The sequence below is a fragment of the Bos grunniens genome, chromosome 6 (assembly GCF_055505025.1).
Source record: "Bos grunniens cultivar Pamir isolate PY7600 chromosome 6, Bosgru_T2T1.0, whole genome shotgun sequence".
Classification (NCBI taxonomy): domain Eukaryota; kingdom Metazoa; phylum Chordata; class Mammalia; order Artiodactyla; family Bovidae; genus Bos; species Bos grunniens.
In genome coordinates this window covers 14179187-14196971 of record NC_141170.1, presented here as the reverse complement: position 1 = coordinate 14196971, position 17785 = coordinate 14179187, and the positions used below count along the sequence as shown (strand labels likewise).

General features: G+C 47.7%; 1 protein-coding gene across 27 annotated transcripts in view; it reads right to left on the bottom strand.

The window, feature by feature from the left end:
- The window catches only part of EVC (EvC ciliary complex subunit 1), a 103971-nt gene that overhangs the window by 81814 nt on the left and 4372 nt on the right, over positions 1-17785 (bottom strand). For 26 of the 27 annotated variants that reach the window (XR_015165178.1, XR_015165179.1, XR_015165175.1 and 23 more), the window contains exons 2-5: positions 11910-12035; positions 4708-4791; positions 2378-2610; positions 843-927 (exon numbers count right to left, since the gene is read on the bottom strand). Coding sequence is in view for 18 of the 27 variants with exons in the window: in XM_086404847.1 (XP_086260973.1) it covers positions 843-927; positions 2378-2610; positions 4708-4791; positions 11910-12035 (528 nt within the window). In the remaining 9 variants the exon portion in view is untranslated. The remainder of the gene's footprint in view (positions 1-842; positions 928-2377; positions 2611-4707; positions 4792-11909; positions 12036-17785) is intronic. The other variant, XM_086404841.1, reaches the window with a different exon arrangement.

Below are 17785 nucleotides of genomic sequence, written 5' to 3'. Positions count from 1 at the left end.
TAGCCCAGGGGCTTCTGTACTGCAGTGGGACTCATTCCTCTGACTTCCTGTGGCTTGGATCCAGTATCGATTCATGTGTGCCTGGCAGAGACTATCTTGTTTCCTGATGTCCATGGCTCTGATTTCTCCTCTCTTCACTCAGACAAGGTACGCAACTACGCATCTCAGCCCCAACTTAGCACTTTATGACTTAGGGCCTATCTCCTCTCTGTGCCTCAGTTTCCCTATCTGTAAAGTGGACATATTAATGGCACCTACCTTGCCAGGTTTTATGGGGTTTAACATAACCACTTGTGTGACAGCCCCAGGCTTAGTGTGTAGTAAGCGCTCAATAGTTAGTGATCCTAAATCTTATGATCACCATTATCCTTCCTCCAAAAATACTGTTCTCTTTGTTCTCTGTCTCCATCAAGAGGTGTGTCCAGAGAGTAGGTACCCAGCCATCTGCTTAACCCCCACATGTGTACATGCCCAGTCATTAAGTCGTGTCCAACTCTTTTGCAACCCCATGGACTGTAGCCCGCCAGGCTCCTCCATCCGTGGGATTTCCCAGGCAAGAATACTGGAGTGGGTTGCCATTTCCTTCTCCAGGGGATCTTCCTGACCCAGGGATTGAACCCACATCTCCTGCATTGGCAGGCGGACTCTTTACCACTGAGCCCCCAGGGAAGCCCTTAACCCCCACAGTGCTGTACCCCATCTGCAGGCATTTTGTGGTCGGATGCCTAGTCTCTCTCTCCCCACTCAGCGGTGGCTCTGCTGTCACTGATGCCCATTTCCCGAGCGTCCCCAGGACTCCACACACACGGAGGGCAGGCCTCTGGGTCCTGAACTCCACCTACCATGTGCTTCTCCTGCCTCAGGGCCGCGTCCAACTGCAGCAGGTCTTTTAAGTGAAGGTTGTAGACACACAAGTCAAGGTCCACACTGAAAAATGCAAAGAGGAACAGAAGAGACTTTCAGCGGATTTCAAGTGGGGCCCGAGGTTGCCGAGTTATCAGGACAGCCCTGCTCAGGAGGAGCCACGGTGCACCCTGACTGCAGACGTTAAATTCAGCAGTGTGCTAAGATTCCTCATGGCCACCCAGGGCGCTGAGGAGAAATCAAAGAAGACATCTGAAACCCACGTGTGGCCAGAAGGGTACAGCTGCTTGAGAATCAAAGACCGGAGACAGGAACAGATGGAAGGTAAGAAAAATGAACACTTCCTCTGGCCCCGCCCCGGGCATTTTCAGGTCTAGCATCAAGTGTCATCCTTCCCCTCTGCCATCATGCACACATTCTCATGCCCATTTTACAGATGGGAAAACTGACTCAGGAAATCAACAGTCAGAGAAACCCAGTAGCAATCATGTGGTCATAGGGGCAGATAAGTGACAGCATGTAGATAAAGGCCTTTGACTTTTTCTCCTACACAAGCAAAGATGTTTTAAATACTACACTCCCACCTGAGCTATTATGAGTTCTCTACGTCTGAATGCTCAGAAATATCCCTTTCCAGCCTGGCGGGGGAGCCAAGAAAGCTCCAAGTCAATGGCGTCCGTCCTTTCTGGGGCCCCCTGCAGGGTCAACATCTTCTGAGCCCGCTCTCTCCCCAGCTCTGAGCCAGGCTGTGCCTTGTTCATCTCGCCCAAGGCCCGCGGGGACTTGCAGAAATTCAGAGTCGACAGGGGCCTGAGGACCAATACACAAATCTGCTGACTCCTTTGCTGAATAATTACTGTGTGCTGAACTCTGCTCTGGACTGGGCACTTCGGCAATTTAGAGCGTGGACTGCTACTGGGCACTTTGGCAGTTTAGAGCATGGACTGCTAACGACAAGGCACCAGGGTCAAACTTGACTCCAACACTCACCTGCTGTGTGATCTTGGGCAAGTCACAGCCTCTCTGTGTCTCATTTTATTCTTTGTAAAATGAAGGCAATATTAGCATCTACTTCACAACCTTAATGACTGAAGGCTGTTAAGAGGAATTAATTATTTGACTCATGAATATTTATTCATCACTGCATCTGTCTCAGGCTCCCACTGGCTGGTAGGACACAGCTGTGAATAAGACAGATCTGGTCTTCGTGCTCACAAGATAATGTCTGCAAAGTGCTTAGTATTTTGTACACAGAAGGCACTTAACCAGTTCCAGCACTGCTATGCAGGGCATGAGGTACGTCAGTGATTAGAAGAGGCCCTCCTATCTCTCCTCAGGACCCAGGCTGGGTTCCCTAACCCCTCTGCCGGCCAACGCCACACGTTCAGCTCCAGCTCTGACACTGGGTCGCTGTGTGTCCACGGCTGAGTCCTTAACCACTCTGGGCCTCCGTTTCCTCCACTGACCAGGATATGGCCTGTCGGTCTGAGTCCTCCACCTGGCCCCTCCTCACCTCTCGCAGGTCAGCACTTCGGGGAAGCTGCTCGCCCCGAGGAAGCTGCGACCCAGGAACCTGTCGTCGCTGGCGGCCGAGTGGACGCTGGAAGAGGAGCTGCAGTCATCCTTCTCGGCCTGGCTCAGGCTCCCCAGGCTGCTGGAAGGGGACGCCTCCAGTGGCTGGTTCGGCAGGACGGCCTGCTTTAAGGTTTCGTGCAGAGATGGGTTGGAGGAACCGTCGGCCAGAGGCTGGGGGATGGGAGACAAAGCACCCTCTCAGTCCACGTGACCTATCACCAGCGTGTTTCTGTAATTCTACCCACGACACATGCAGTGGGTCCCAGGAAGGCCAGGCCAGGGAGGATGGGGAGGGTGTGAGTGGATTTTGCAGCTTCTACCCCAGGGGCATGGCCATGGCCCCAGGGACCCGCATCACAGCTCCTGTCTCATCCTTCGTCCCTGGAGGCCAGCCCCTCTGAACCAGGCTCCTCCCCGCCAGCTCTCAGACCCCAGGCCTGCTCTGTCTGTCGACCCACCTTCCTTATCAGGGAATGCCCCTGCCCCCTGCCATGACCACACGAGGACACAGCCTAGTGCCTGGCACAGCCGGAGGGCTCAGCAAACATCAGCCGTCCGTGTGTCCAGCCTCAAATCTGCTGCTCCCAGAGGTGTGTACAGAGGGCACTGAGCTGGTGACCAGCTCCAAACCCTCACTGTCATCCCATGCTTCTGGGCCTTTCCGGACTCTGGTTCCCATGCCTCAAATTCCCCTCACTCACCGTCTGTGGAGCAGAAACCTCCTTCCCTCCGGACACAGACCCTTGCATCTTCCTTCCCTGCTCCCTGGGCCCAGCCCGGGGTGGAATCCACAGGTCCCGGGTCACTTCTGTCCTGCCTGCTACCACACACTGTCCTACAAGATCTGCAGGGCTGGGAGGGCCTCCAGGTGAGGACAGTGCCCTCCTGACCACCGGATAATCCGCAGTGCCCACCACCGAGCCTGCCCAGCACAGGTACTCATGAGGAATAAACGCCCTGAATCTGGGAGTTTCGAGCTGTCACCCACCCACCAGATAGTGAAGGAAGTGGTTCCTAGTGTGTGTCTAGGAGGCAGTTCCATGAACTATAAGCAGTTACTGCTCACTGTGAATGTTCCACAGAAAAATTAGTTTAGGAAAGTCTGTGTAAACAAAGTAGAATCATTTATCCCCCCTTTTTGGCCGTGTCACAGCTTATGGGATCTTAATTCCCCAATTAGGGACTGAACCCGTGTCCCTTTTTGGGAGCATGGAGTTTTAACCACTGGACCGCCAGGAAAGCCCCTGGAATCATTTCTTTGGTGCAGGAATTCTCAGAGCTTTCGATACGCCCTGCTGTCCTCAAAAGCAAATAATAATTTAAAAAACTGAATGTGTACTGAGTGTGCAGACATCATAAACTATTCTAAGTCCTACACCCAATACCCCATCTAACCCTCAAGATGACTAGGTGAGGCAGAAGGGCCCTTTATCCCCATTTAGTTGATGAAGAAACTGAGGCCCTGAGAAGTCAGGAAATGGCTAGGAGTAAATGGCTGAGCTGGGAGCTAGGTTCAAGCCTGTCTTCTTTATCACCAGGAGAGCAGGCCGTCCTTTCCTTAACTTACTCAAGCAGGAAACTCCTTCTTTCATGGAGCATCTCCTAGGCCGAGGGCTCCCCAAAGCATTAGGGATTATGCTGCCCTCTGCAAAATGCCTGGCCCCAGGTGTGAACTCCTGGCTCCAGGTGTAAGACCTGCGGGTATGACTCTGGCCCAGCCACTTCCTGCAGCATGACCTCCGACAGGTCATTAGCCTCTCTGGGCCTCAGTTTCCTTGTGCATTAAGTGGAGATAACGGTATTATTTTCCTTACAGGAACATGGCGAGGAGAACTGAAACGCCTAATGTATGACAGACGCTGAGTGTTACGCTGGCCCCACAGTAAGTGTTCAGTTAAGTGTCAGCTGCTGGCATGAGTCCTGGGGTCTCTGAATGAGGAGTAATGTTAGTAACTTATATCAGCATCAGTATTTGTGTCAGTGTTGAAAGAGGAGAGTGGATGCTGCCCTGCTGGGCTGTCGCCTGGCGTCATGAGAATACTTGCTCCACCATGGGCATACCCTGCGCCTGACAACACCATCGTAAAATGGATCCACCCTAAGGGCATGGTCCATTACAAAGCCACAAAATTATCCCTATTAAAATGGCTTGCCATAAAATCCTCAAGTAGGACCCCAAACTGCACATTTGCGTCTCCCCCCTCCTACCCCAATCTCCAGCACGTTACTGGTAAATTGCATTTCTAAGACGGAGCTCAGGACGCTTACCCTGAACTTCTGATTGATGGGATAGACGACTTTTGCCTTCAGTGCAAATGCTGTGATATTGCTGTTGAAAGATGGCTCGTATTCCTGGGAAGAAGAAAGAATAAATGGCGTGGGGAGGCTTTTGGTGAAATGAAGGACAAACCACTGAGTTTCCAAAGTGCCACATCCCATTGGTAACAGTGGCCCTGGGAAGGGACGGCAGTAGACACATTTAGAGCCAAGTAGTGCTCACTTGCTAGGAGCATGGATGGATGGATAGATGGACGAATGGATGGATAGATGGATATATGAGTGGATGGACAGATGGATGGGGCAGGTGGATGGATGGATGGATAGATGGGTGTCCGGATGGATGTGGGAGAGACAGAGGTACAGATGGGTGAGGGGATGAATGGACAAATGTTACAAAGCACATTCTTCATTTAATTCCAAGTCTTCAGCTTTGGAAGAAATAAGGAATTAAATAACATGACAACACCAAAACTTTTCCTAAAAGTTGTGAATCACTTTAATATTTTTAGCTCTACCAAGTGTATAAAAACTTACGTGTGGCAATATTCGTGCAAGTCTTTTGATTAGATCATAAAAAGAAAAGACGTGCTTTGGCAGATCTTTTCACTTTTCTGAGCCTCCATCTTCCCAGACAGGAAGCAGGTAGCCTATCTCCCCCAGGGACGGGGATGTGGATATGGACAAAGCCCCCAGCGGAGATGCTAGAACAGATCCCAAGTGAGGCGATGGACCACTTTGAATCTCAGTAGTAAAGAGCTGCCATCAACCTCTGCTCAGGATCCATCTCCCTGACACAGCTGGACAGACTGACTCGTAGCCTGCTCCACGGCCCCACATCCTCTCTGTATCGCTCTCCTGTTAGGGTCACCCCTGGCCTTTGCACAGTCAGTGCTGAATAAGGGCTTGGACACATCCAGTGGGTGAATGAAGTCAAGCAGACAGACCGGTCAGGAGCCTGGCCCTCCAGGTAGGGAGGAATCTCAACTCAGCAATTCTGAACCAGATGCCAACACCTTTCTACTAAATCTTAAAAAAAAAAAAAGAACTCCATGACAAACGATTGATTGCCAATTGCCACATTCTCCTTGGAACCCCATAACCTATCACGGGGAATGCAGAAGAACTTATCACTTCCTCACAACGTGAAACATTGAAACAGCACCCGACAGAGCCTGTGATGTGGGTTGTACCCATCTTCAGAGAGGATTTCACCACAGTGCCCTTCTGAGCGGGACAGAAGGAAGCTCTGTGGCAGGGCCCCAGGTCTTGTCATGTCTGTCTCTACCTGTGCATGTGCTAAGTCACTTGAGTCATGTCCAACTCTTTGTGACCCCGTGGACTGCAGTCCACCAGGCTCCTCTGTCCATGGGATTCTCCAGGCAAGAATACTGGCGGGGTTGCCATGCCCTCCTCCAGGGGATCTTCCCGACCCAGGGATCGAACCCAGGTCTTTATGTCTAGCTGCACTGGCAGGCAGTTTCTTTACCACTGCTTACAAAAACAGACTCAGATGACAAGAATGGGGGACGTCCACCAACATGTGCCCCCTCCTTAAACTTCCAAGGATGCTGCCATTTCCCAGATGGAGAAGATGGCACAGAGAGGCTGAGCTGTGCACCCAAGGTCACACAGCTACTAAATGTCCAGATCGGGACTAGAGCTCAGATTCCCTAGCTCTCCTCTTCAGCTGCCACTGTCCGTCTCCTTCCATGAGATAGAAATGAGAGGGAGAGCCATGCAATTGCAAGGTCAGTGGGAGTTTAGAGGAGAAGCCCCCAGGTCAGCCTCACCACCCCCCAGGGACACAAGTTCAGATCCGGAGGTACTGGTCACTCCCACACCTGCCACATCCAATCAACCACGAATCCCACCACCCTAACCTTCTAAGCATCTCTCTAGGGCCACAATTCAGGCCCAAGCCATCATCGTACTTACCCCAATGGGTTGAAACAGCCTCTTACCTGACTCCCTGTGCATGTACCAAGGACTTACTGCGTGCTACCACTGGATGGATGTCTGCTCATTTCACTATGATTCAGTCATGATCATGCCCATTTTATAGAGAGGTAAAGCAAGGCTCAGAGGTGGACACTTTCCAATCCAGTCTCCCCAAAGCAATCAAATGACTTTTTTTAAAAAAAAATGATTGCTTTTTTTTTTTTTTTAATTTTTGGCTGCACAGGCTCTTTGTTGCAGCATGCATGCGAGCTTTCTCTAGTGAGAGCACTCAAGCTTAGGTGCCCTGCGGCATGTAGAATCTTAGTTCCCCGACCAGGGATCGAACCTGTGTCCCCTGCATTGGAAGGTGGATTCTCAACCACTGAACCACTAGGGAAGTCTCTCAAACAAGCTTTTAACCTTACAACTCCCCTCGCTTCCTGGCTTTCCTTGGATCTGAGCGAATACAGAATAGCTGCCCCCAGCCCCCAGCAGCCCATCAGTCACAGTCTCTTGAATCTTTGCTGGGAAGATGGTACAACAGCGTGGCAGTAAGACCAAAAAGGCTGACTTCAGAACTGGTGACATACTTTGCGAGGCCCAGTGCCAAATGAAAATAGGGGCTGGCGTGCGTGTGTGTGGGAGGGGCCCTTAGTCAAAAGTGGTTAAGAATTTCAAGACAGCCAAGTCCAGGAACAGGGAGGGGGTAACTGGGCAGAGGGCCTCAGTGGCCACACGGGAGGTCATCTGCCTATGAAGCTGGCCTCCAGAGATGATCCGGGGAAGACACACTTCTTCAAGGAAAGATGAGGAAGCAGAAAGGGTGCTGTGCGTTTTGACACTTCTTCCAAACAGAGGTGGAGAGAAAGGACAGAGTGGACGGGGGTGGAAGATGAGAGGAAGGATTGTTCTCTGCCTTCCAGGGGCTCATCTTCTACAGGGGCGACACCAAACACACACTGCACTTCAGGGAAAAACATAATATAAGAAATAAAGGATGTAGACGCAGGGGTCCACCTGAGATGTGCAGAAGTGGAGCTGAGGACCGGGAGCCTGGGCCGTTTCCAGTTTCTCACAGTGCTTCTTATTAAGTTCCACTGTCCTCTAAATTCTGATCATCTCCCCAACCGTAGCAACACAATTATTCAGAAAATAGGCTGTAGTGCAGATTTACAATGTAAAACTTCTTCAGCTGAAGCAACGCAATTATTCAGAAAATTAAAACATAATTGTCGGAAAAGAAAAACCATTTCACTCGCCCACAAAAGGTACTCTTTTCAGCAAATGCAAAGACACATCCAGAGGGGAGCTGTGCCCCACCACCCCTCCCTTCTCCGAAGCCAAAGGATAGGACGAGGCTGTGAAGCAGCAGTTCCCAGAGTCTTCTGGAACTTTCTGTGTATTTTTGGCTAATGTGAGCTATTTATCGAAGCAGAGTTCATGCAAGGAGTGACATGGACCCCAAATGCCTTGGTTTTCTGGGCATTGGAGGGTGTCAGGGTTACAGCTCATCGCCCTGTTAAAGTCAGCCCTGCCCTCATTCCTTGACAAGCTCAGTCTGCTGTAGACAGGGGTATTTCGGCAAAGCCGGTCACGGGAACAGGCAGATCTGTAACTCTTGGCAATTATTAGCTAGATAATGGGCAGTGGCGAGGCACAGCTAAATAGTTCACAGGTAAAACATTACTAGGTGGAAGAAGTGGGTTAGCCTTCTGGGAGGCAGACAGACTGGGCTCCCCAGCAAGGACTGATTCATTCTGTGCTAGAAGGATTTACAGAGTTGATTCCTGGGTGACCCTAAGGGGCCGCCACCACCACTGTCATCACAAAGCTCAGAGCCTTGAGGCTCAGAGAGGTTGTGTCGCTTGCCCAACAGCACACAGCACACAGGTGGCAGAGCTGGGCCTGGGTTCCAGGATTCTGGATCCCAAAGCCAGGGTTTTTGCATCATATCTGAGGTCGTCTTCTATGTGAGAAAAGTTTTTTTCAAATAGGTTTATTGAGATATCATTCATGCTACTAAACTGTGTAAATTGTACAATGTAATGCTTTTTGGTGTATTCACAGATACATGCAGCCCTTGCTACAGTCAATTTTAGAACATTTTTGTCATTTTGTAAGAAACCTGTACCCTTTAGCTGTCCCCTCTACCCCTCCCACCCCCTGTCCCTACCCTAAGCAACTACCAATCTGCTTTTGGTCTCTTTATGTTTACCTGTTCCAGACATTTCAGATGCTTGGAATCTTATGACATATGGTCTTTTGTGACCAGTTTCTTTCAGTTAGCATCCTATTTTCAAGGTTTATCCATATTATTTTTATGACTGAATGGTATTTCATTGTATGGAGCGACCACATTCTGATTACTTGTTCATCAGCTGATGGACATTTGGGGTTTCCAAGTTTGGGCTACTGTGAACAGGGCTGTCAGGAATATTTGCCCACAGGTTTTCTCATGGATCTTTGTTTTCGTTTCTGTCAGCAGAGTTTTAATCCTACGTGGTGAGGGGATCAGAGGGAATGAGAGAGACAGATGAGGGAGAGAGAGAAACTAAGACAGAGTGACATTCCACAGCCGCACTGTCACACAGAGACACGTGGAGACACAAAGAGAGAGATGGACATACAGGTGGATGCAGTGATACACACACAGACAGACACTGGAGAGACAAGCACCTGGAAACAGAGGCTGAGCAAGTCAGCTGGAGACACACAGCATAGACGAGGACAGGCGGACTCATCTCTGGGAACAGCCAGGCGCTCTCTCTTCCTCTGCAGCTCTGGGGCTTCCGATCCCTGAAGTACGGATAGGGTGTGACTCTCGAAAACTGGATTTTCAGCTTATCCAGAAGCTTCCCCTATGGATTTCCAACTTTTTGGTGAAATTTGTTTTAAAACACCCGGCCTGCTTTCCTCCTTTGGTAAGCGGAGGCTGCAGTCAGGTCCCTGACTGTCAGGGGCCATGGGGGTGTGGGGACGCAGCCCTCCCGGACAGGAGTTGAACATCCCCGGGTCCAAATATCAGCTTCAAGGCTTGGGACAGTGACCTGGCTCCACAAGACTCAGTTTCCCCATCTGGAAAATGGGCATACAAACAAGGTCTATATCATGGAGTGCTGAAAGGATTGCATGAGAGAATTCACATGATGGTTTACATCACTCAAAAATGACATACGTAAAAATGCCTTGAATCCAGTAGGTGCTAAATAAGAAACTTTGTTCTATCTTTCTGCCTTTCCCAGCATCTTTCTCTCTTTCTTTCTCACTCTTTCCCTCCCTCTTTACCTAGATGTCTATATTTACCTTTTGGCAATTGATGCTGAATGACTGGAGTCTGTGGTACCTTCTAGGGACTAGGAAGTGACTAGAAGTCACTCATTCTTTCTTTGGAAGAAATGCCCCCTTCATCCATGGCGCTCACGTATGAAGTGATACCCTATGGGCTGACTCAGGATGGGGGACGTCGGGGGAGGGGACAAAAAGAAAGGTATAGGGAACATCCATCTCTTAACATTTCCATCAGAGGCCCAGAACTCCCACTCCCAGATACTTACTCAAAAGAAATGAAACAAAATGAAAACAAACTTACAGAATATCGGAAATAAAAGCAAAAATAAACAAATGGGACCTAATTAACCTTAAAAGCTTCTGCACATCAAAGGAAACTATCAGCAAGGTGAAAAGACAGCCTTCAGAATGGGAGAAAATAATAGCAAATGAAGCAACTGACAAACAACTAATCTCAAAAATATACAAGCAACTCCTACAGCTCAACTCCAGAAAAATAAATGACCCTATTTAAAAATGGGCCAAAGAACTAAATAGACATTTCTCCAAAGAAGACATACAGATGGCTAACAAACACATGAAAAGATGCTCAACATCACTCGTTATCAGAGAAATGCAAATCAAGACCACTATGAGGTACCATTTCACACCAGTCAGAATGGCTGCGATCCAAAAGTCTACAAATAATAAATGTTGGAGAGGGTGTGGAGGAAAGGGAACCCTCTTACACTGTTGGTGGGAATGCAAACTAGTACAGCCACTATGGAGAACAGTGTGGAGATTCCTTAAAAAACTGGAAATAGAACTGCCTTATGATCCAGCAATCCCACTGCTGGGCATACATACTGAGGAAACCAGAAGGGAAAGAGACACGTGTACCCCAATGTTCATCGCAGCACTGTTTATAATAGCCAGGACATGGAAGCAACCTAGATGTCCATCAGCAGATGAATGGATAAGAAAGCAGTGGTACATATACACAATGGAGTATTACTCAGCCATTAAAAAGAATACATTTGAATCAGTTCTAATGAGGTGGATGAAACTGGAGCCTATTATACAGAGTGAAGTAAGCCAGAAAGAAAAACACCAATACAGTATACTAACGCATATATATGGAATTTAGAAATATGATAACAATAACCCTGTGTACGAGACAGCAAAAGAGACACTGATGTATGGAACAGTCCTATGGACTCTGTGGGAGAGGGAGAGGGTGGGAAGATTTGGGAGAATGGCATTGAAACATGTAAAACATCATGTATGAAAGGAGATGCCAGTCCAGGTTCAATGCACAATACTGGATGCTTGGGGCTGGTGCACTGGGACGACCCAGAGGGATGGTATGGGGAGGGAGGAGGGAGGAGGGTTCAGGATGGGGAGCACATGTATACCTGTGATGGATTCATTTTGATATTTGGCAAAACTAATACAATTATGTAAAGTTTAAAAATAAAATAAAATTAAAAACAAACAAACAAACAAACAAACTTACACACACTCACAGATGCCTTGTTCAGAATAACCAGGCATGGAAACCAACCCACACTTGGTGACACATCCCCACAGCAGACTGAGCAATTGAAAGGGACAAATGACTGATCAGTGCAGCAACCTAGACCAGCAGGCACAAGAAAGCGTGTGATTGCTCTTATGTAAAACTCGAGAGCAGCAAAACCAATCGTGGCAACGGAAACTGTAGCAGTGGCTGTCTGTGCAAGGAGCACTGAAGAAATTTCTGGAATAAAGGAACATTCCTGATTGGGGTCTCAGTGACAAGAGTGTATGCACTTGTCACTCATTAAACTGTAAGTTGAAAATCTGTGTTTTTAGTGTGTAAGTTATACCTCCAAGAGATGCCTACTGGAACATGAAATCTGTTGGGGCTCATCTGGATAATCTGTGTCCTGGACACAGGACATCCTACGTGAGCCTCCTCTGATGCACCCCAACACCCCACTTACGTCTAGAGGCTCCTCATCCTTTGAAGTCAGTGCTTCTCTCTTCCTCCTCCTGGATGGGGACCCAGCTGCCGACGGGGTCTGGATGTTAGACTCCAAATTCCTAAGCAGACTCTGAGTGTCGTCTTTCTAAAACCCAAAGGTGGAGGTGAGCGGGAGAGCATGTCAGAGTCAGTCAGCCGAGCGCCCTGCAGGAGCCATCAGCCCCCCTCCGCCCAGCCGTCATGTCTACTGGTCTCCGCCCCTCCTCCACCGCCTGGCCCTCTGTGTGCAGTGCTCCCCTCCAGGCCCACTGGAAATCAGCTCCACATCCTTCAAGGCTGACCACGTGTCACCTTCCTGACAATCCCCCAAAGCCCCATCTCAGTGTCCTCAGGCCCTGGAAGTGATACTTGGCTCGAGGCTCATTCCATTGTTCTTCTGAGTTGGTCACCACCATGGCTGCCACCCCCAGTAGCCTGAGAGCTCCTTGCGGTGGGGCAACAGCTTAACACGGATTCTGGTCACAATATTTTCATTAAGTTCAGTTCAGTTCAGTCATTCAGTCGTATCCAACTCTTTGCAACCCCAGGGGCTGCAGCACACCTGGCTTCTCTGTTCATCATCAACTCCCGGAGTTTACTCAAACTCATCCATCAAGTCAGAGATGCCATCCAACCATCTCATCCTCTGTTGTCCCCTTCTCCTCCTGCCCTCAACCTTTCCCAGCATTAGGGTCTTTTCCAATGAGTCAGTTCTTTGCATCAGGTGGCCAAAGTATTGGAGTTTCAGCTTCAGCATCAGTCCTTCCAATGAATAGTCAGGACTGATTTCCTTTAGGATTGACTGGTTGGATCTCTTTGAAGTCCAAAGGACTCTCAAGAGTCTTCTCCAACACCACAGTTCAAAAGCATCAGTTCTTCGGCACTCAGCTTTCTTTATGGTCCAACTCTCACATCCATACATGACTACTGGAAAATATTTTCACTAGCCAATCAATACATAACTTTTTTTTAATGTGTGTCTCTGTCTAAAGATGCCTGATTTAACATACTGTTGATTCATTAACCTTGAACTCACAGCCAACAGCACTGTAACTCGTGCCTGGACAAAGCTTATCTAACACATGCATTTTCTCCATAGCACAGCACAGCTTCCTTGTCCTTAGAAACACTAGACTGCTGCACTTCAGCGCCACACTTCATTTTCAACAACAGAAGCACCAACAGAAAGCACAAAGATGAGAAGAAAGAAAGGCACCAAAGAGAACATGGAAAGGACACTTGTTGACAGTATGAGCGGACACAAGAAAGCCGAGTGTGGCCTTGTTCAGTCTCATTTGGAAACTGCACGCCAGGCAACTCATATGTTTCTCAACTCTGCTCCTATTCAGGAAGCACTTCAAAAGCGCCCCAAGTGCCCATTTGGGGGATTACAAAATAAATTTTAGTAAGCAGGCAAATATGAAAACACCGAATCCATGAATAATGAGGATCAACTAGTTCACAATAGAAACCATTCTAGAGTTTAAGATTACCTAAGGTATTTCTGCTTTATTGACTATGCCAAAGCCTTTGACTGTGTGGATCACAATAAACTGTGGAAAATTCTTCAAGAGATGGGAATACCAGACCACCTGATCTGCCTCTTGAGAAATTTGTATGCAGGTCAGGAAGCAACAGTTAGAACTGGACATGGAACAACAGACTGGTTCCAATAGGAAAAGGAGTTCGTCAAGGTTGTATATTGTCACCCTGCTTATTTAACTTATATGCAGAGTACATCATGAGAAACACTGGGATGGAAGAAGCACAAGCTGGAATCAAGACTGCCGGGAGAAATATCAATAACCTCAGATATGCAGATGACACCACCCTTATGGCAGAAACTAAAGAGGAACTCAAAAGCCTCTTGATGAAAGTGAAAGTGGAGAGTAAAAAAGTTGGCTTAAAGCTCAATATTCAGAAAACGAAGATCATGGCATCCGGTCCCATCACTTCATGGGAAATAGATGAGGAAACAGTGGAAACAGTGTCAGACTTTATTTTTCTGGGCTCCAAAATCACTACAGATGGTGACTGCAGCCATGAAATTAAAAGACGCTTACTCCTTAGAAGGAAAGTTATGATCAACCTAGATAGCATATTCAAAAGCAGAGACATTACTTTGCCAACAAAGGTTCGTCTAGTCAAGGCTATGGTTTTTCCTGTGGTCATGTATGGATGTAAGAGTTGGACTGTGAAGAAGGCTGAGTGCTGAAGAATTGATGCTTTTGAACTGTGGTGTTGGAGAAGACTCTTGACAGTCCCTTGGACTGCAAGGAGATCCAACCAGTCCATTCTGAAGGAGATCAGCCCTGGGATTTCTTTGGAAGGAATGATGCTAAAGCTGAAACTCCAGTACTTTGGCCACCTCATGCGAAGAGTTGACTCATTGGAAAAGACTCTGATGCTGGGAGGGATTGGGGGCAGGAGGAGAAGGGGACGACAGAGGTTGAGATGGCTGGATGGCATCACTGACTCGATGGACGTGAGTCTGAGTGAACTCCAGGAGTTGGTGATGGACAGGGAGGCCTAGCGTGCTGCAATTCATGGGGTCACAAAGAGTCGGACACGACTGAGCAACTGATCTGATCTGAAGGTATTTTCTTAAAAATCACCCAATGACAATATTAGAGATAACAAGCATATTAATATTTGTGTACACACGCAACAGCTTAATGTGGAGAATGACACATAAGTATAAATATTCTTGTTATTTCCAATACTGTAATTGAATAACTTTAAAAAACCAATGGATCATGGGAGGGCTTGTCAAATACATCTCACTGGACCCGCCTCTAGAGATTCTCATCAGTGTGTCTGGGGTGGGGTCCAAGAACTGGCATTTCTAACAAGCTCCCAATAATGCTGATGTTACTGGTCTGGTTCATTTTGAGAGTAGCAACAGTCTGAAGGCAACCAGCTCAGATGGAGTTCAGAATCTTTCTGGGAGACAAGTTTTTCTAAAAGAGGAAGTTGATCAAATACCTAATGTACTCAAATATCTTGAAAGGAAATGGAGATAAATGGGACAGAGTTTATTGTTAAATCAATGACATGTACTTAGAATTTAAGGAAATGAAAAATGGGTGATTATTAATTTCAAGGAAAACAAAATCTTGTGCAAGAAAGGAAATATTCATAATCACTGCAGATCCTTGGCTGACAGTGAATTATGTTAAAATTGCAGTAACGAAAACACCAAATGCTGATTTAACCAAACGTACCCCATAACCACACAGGAGGTGGTGATGGTGTGTGGGAAGGGTGTAAATATGAAGAGTGGGGAAAAAAGAGAGTTATTAGTAAATCACTCCCCACTTCCACAGTGGGACGTTAAGCAGCCACATCAGCAGGTTATTTAGATGTGGGAAGTGAATGACCAAAACAGCCAGCTGAACAAGAGTCAAACAAGATGGCTTCAGAGAAGTGAGAAATGGTTGCCAAGGAACATTTTAAATTATGCACATGATTCACTAGTGGTAAAGAACCTGCCTGCCAATGCAGGAGACGTAAGAGAGGCAGGTTCAATCCCTGGGTTGGGAAGATCCCCTGGAGAAGGAAATGTCAATACACTCCAGTATTCTTGCCTGGGAAATCCTATGGACAGAGGACCCTGTTGCAAAGAGTTGTACACAATCAAAGTGATTTGGCATGCACACCTAAGGGTGGACACATTAGTCACTCCAATGTAAACAAAGTTTTAATGATGAAATAAATAAAACTAATAAAACAGAAACCACAAAGGGAAAGTGGTACAAGACAGAATTATAAGCTGGGTGACCTGGACCAGAGTGCCCAGGATCCCTGAGGGAGGAAGTGCCTGCTCCAGCCTGAGGGTTGTAACAGTTCCCTACATGATTTTCTCTCTGGGTTCTAAAGGATGCTTCCTTGGACTGCAAGGAGATCAAACCAGTCAATCCTAAAGGAAACCAACACTGAATATTCATTGGAAGGACTGGTGTGGAAGCTTAAGCTCTAACATTTTGGCCACCCGATGTGAAGAGTCGACTCACTGGAAAAGACCCTGATTCTGGGAAAGATGGAAGGCAAAAGGAGAAGAGGGCAACAGAGGATGAGATAGTTAGATAGCATCACCTACTCGAGGGACATGAATTTGAGTAAGCTCTGGGAGATAGTTAAAGACAGAGGGGCCTGGCATGCTGCAGTCCATGGGGTTGCGAAGAGTTGGACACGACTCATCAACTGAACAACAACGATCTAAAGAATGAGTGGGACAAGAGGGAGAGAACAGATGTGCAGAAGTGCAGAGGTTTCTGGGGATCAAGGGGATTCTGGATGGCTGGATGTACAGACACCTGCGTGCTATGTTGGATACCCTGAGGAAGGTCAGTGACCTTATGCACCATGCAAGGAAACTGGACATGATCTTGTGTAGGCAGCCAGGAGCCACTGGAGGTTTTTAACTGGGAGTCATATTGTTAGATGTGCATTTCAGAAATAGAGACTATAGGTGGGAAACGGAGGACATTTAGAAAAGAATATTGCAAAGATCACATCCAAACCATCAGAAAATCTCATCAGTCCTACCCTTGACCATGAACCCTCTCCATGGCTACAGACCTGAACGGACTTACCACCACCCTCAACTAGACTAGTACAGCTGTGACTAACCAGCTGTACAAACCCAGACAGCTTGGTTAGTCTCTGTCAGCCTCAACTTAGTTGCAAAATGGGTGACTCTATGGTCTGAATGCTGTGTCCCTTACCTCTCTTGTCAATTAATATGTTGAAACCCTAACCCCCAAGGTGATGGTATTTGGAGGCGGGACCTTTGGGAGGACCTATTAGATCATAATGATGGTGCTCCCGTGAATGGGATTAGTGCCCTGCTAAAAGAGGCCCCAGCCATTCCCCTGCCCCTTCTGCCATGAGAGGACTCAGGCAGAAATCAGTCGTCTACAACCAGGAAGAGGACCTTTGCCAGAATCCAACCATACTGGCACTTTGATCCTGGACCTCCAGCCTCCTGAACTCTGAGAAATGTTTGTGTTCATCAGTTACCAAGTTGATGGTATTTTTGCTATAGACACCCAAGCAGACTAAAACAGATACTAACACCTGCCTCAGCAGGTAGCGGATGATGAAAAATTCTGACTTAGGCATTCAGAAAGTGCCGTTAAAGTCCAGCCCACTGTTCATTCTTCATGACCCTGGACAGAGAACAACTTGCAGAGCTTCAACGTCCATACCTGGTAAGTGAGGATGACAGCCTCCACTCAGGCTTGGAGTGAGGCTAGAGAAGGAAACAGCCACAAACCCTTGACAAGGGGCCTGGCACCCACGGAAGGCTCTGACATGTGACTTCTCTCTTCACACAAGAAGCCAATGTCTTTTAATTACCAGGAGGATTTGACAACCCAGACTTTCCTACAAGAGACTTGCATTATGTTAATTTTAACTTTTATCATCTCTTTGCAGCATGACACTCCTCTGAAGTCACCTGGCTTACATCTGCTGACTGCATACCCTGTTCACATGGGCCAGAAATGGGGGGACAAGACCACACTACCTTAGCTCAGATCCAACCAGACTTCATCCCTCAAGGAGGTCCGAGCCACAAGGACCTAAAACAGTGATCATTCCGCCACTGATGGAATGACTGCTGTATGCCAGATACCTCCACATAACATGTGATTCCATAATGACAACTGCCACACTAAACATCCATTAATCCCCTTCAGGCAGCCACCTGTGACCAATCCCATCCACCTCCAATACAGTAGCTTTGGGGTGAAACACACCTGTCATTTGGCAAGATATTTAATCTCTCTGTGCCTCAGTTTCCTCATCTGCAAAATGGGTACATTAATGGAACCAGCTCACAAAGCTGTTTTG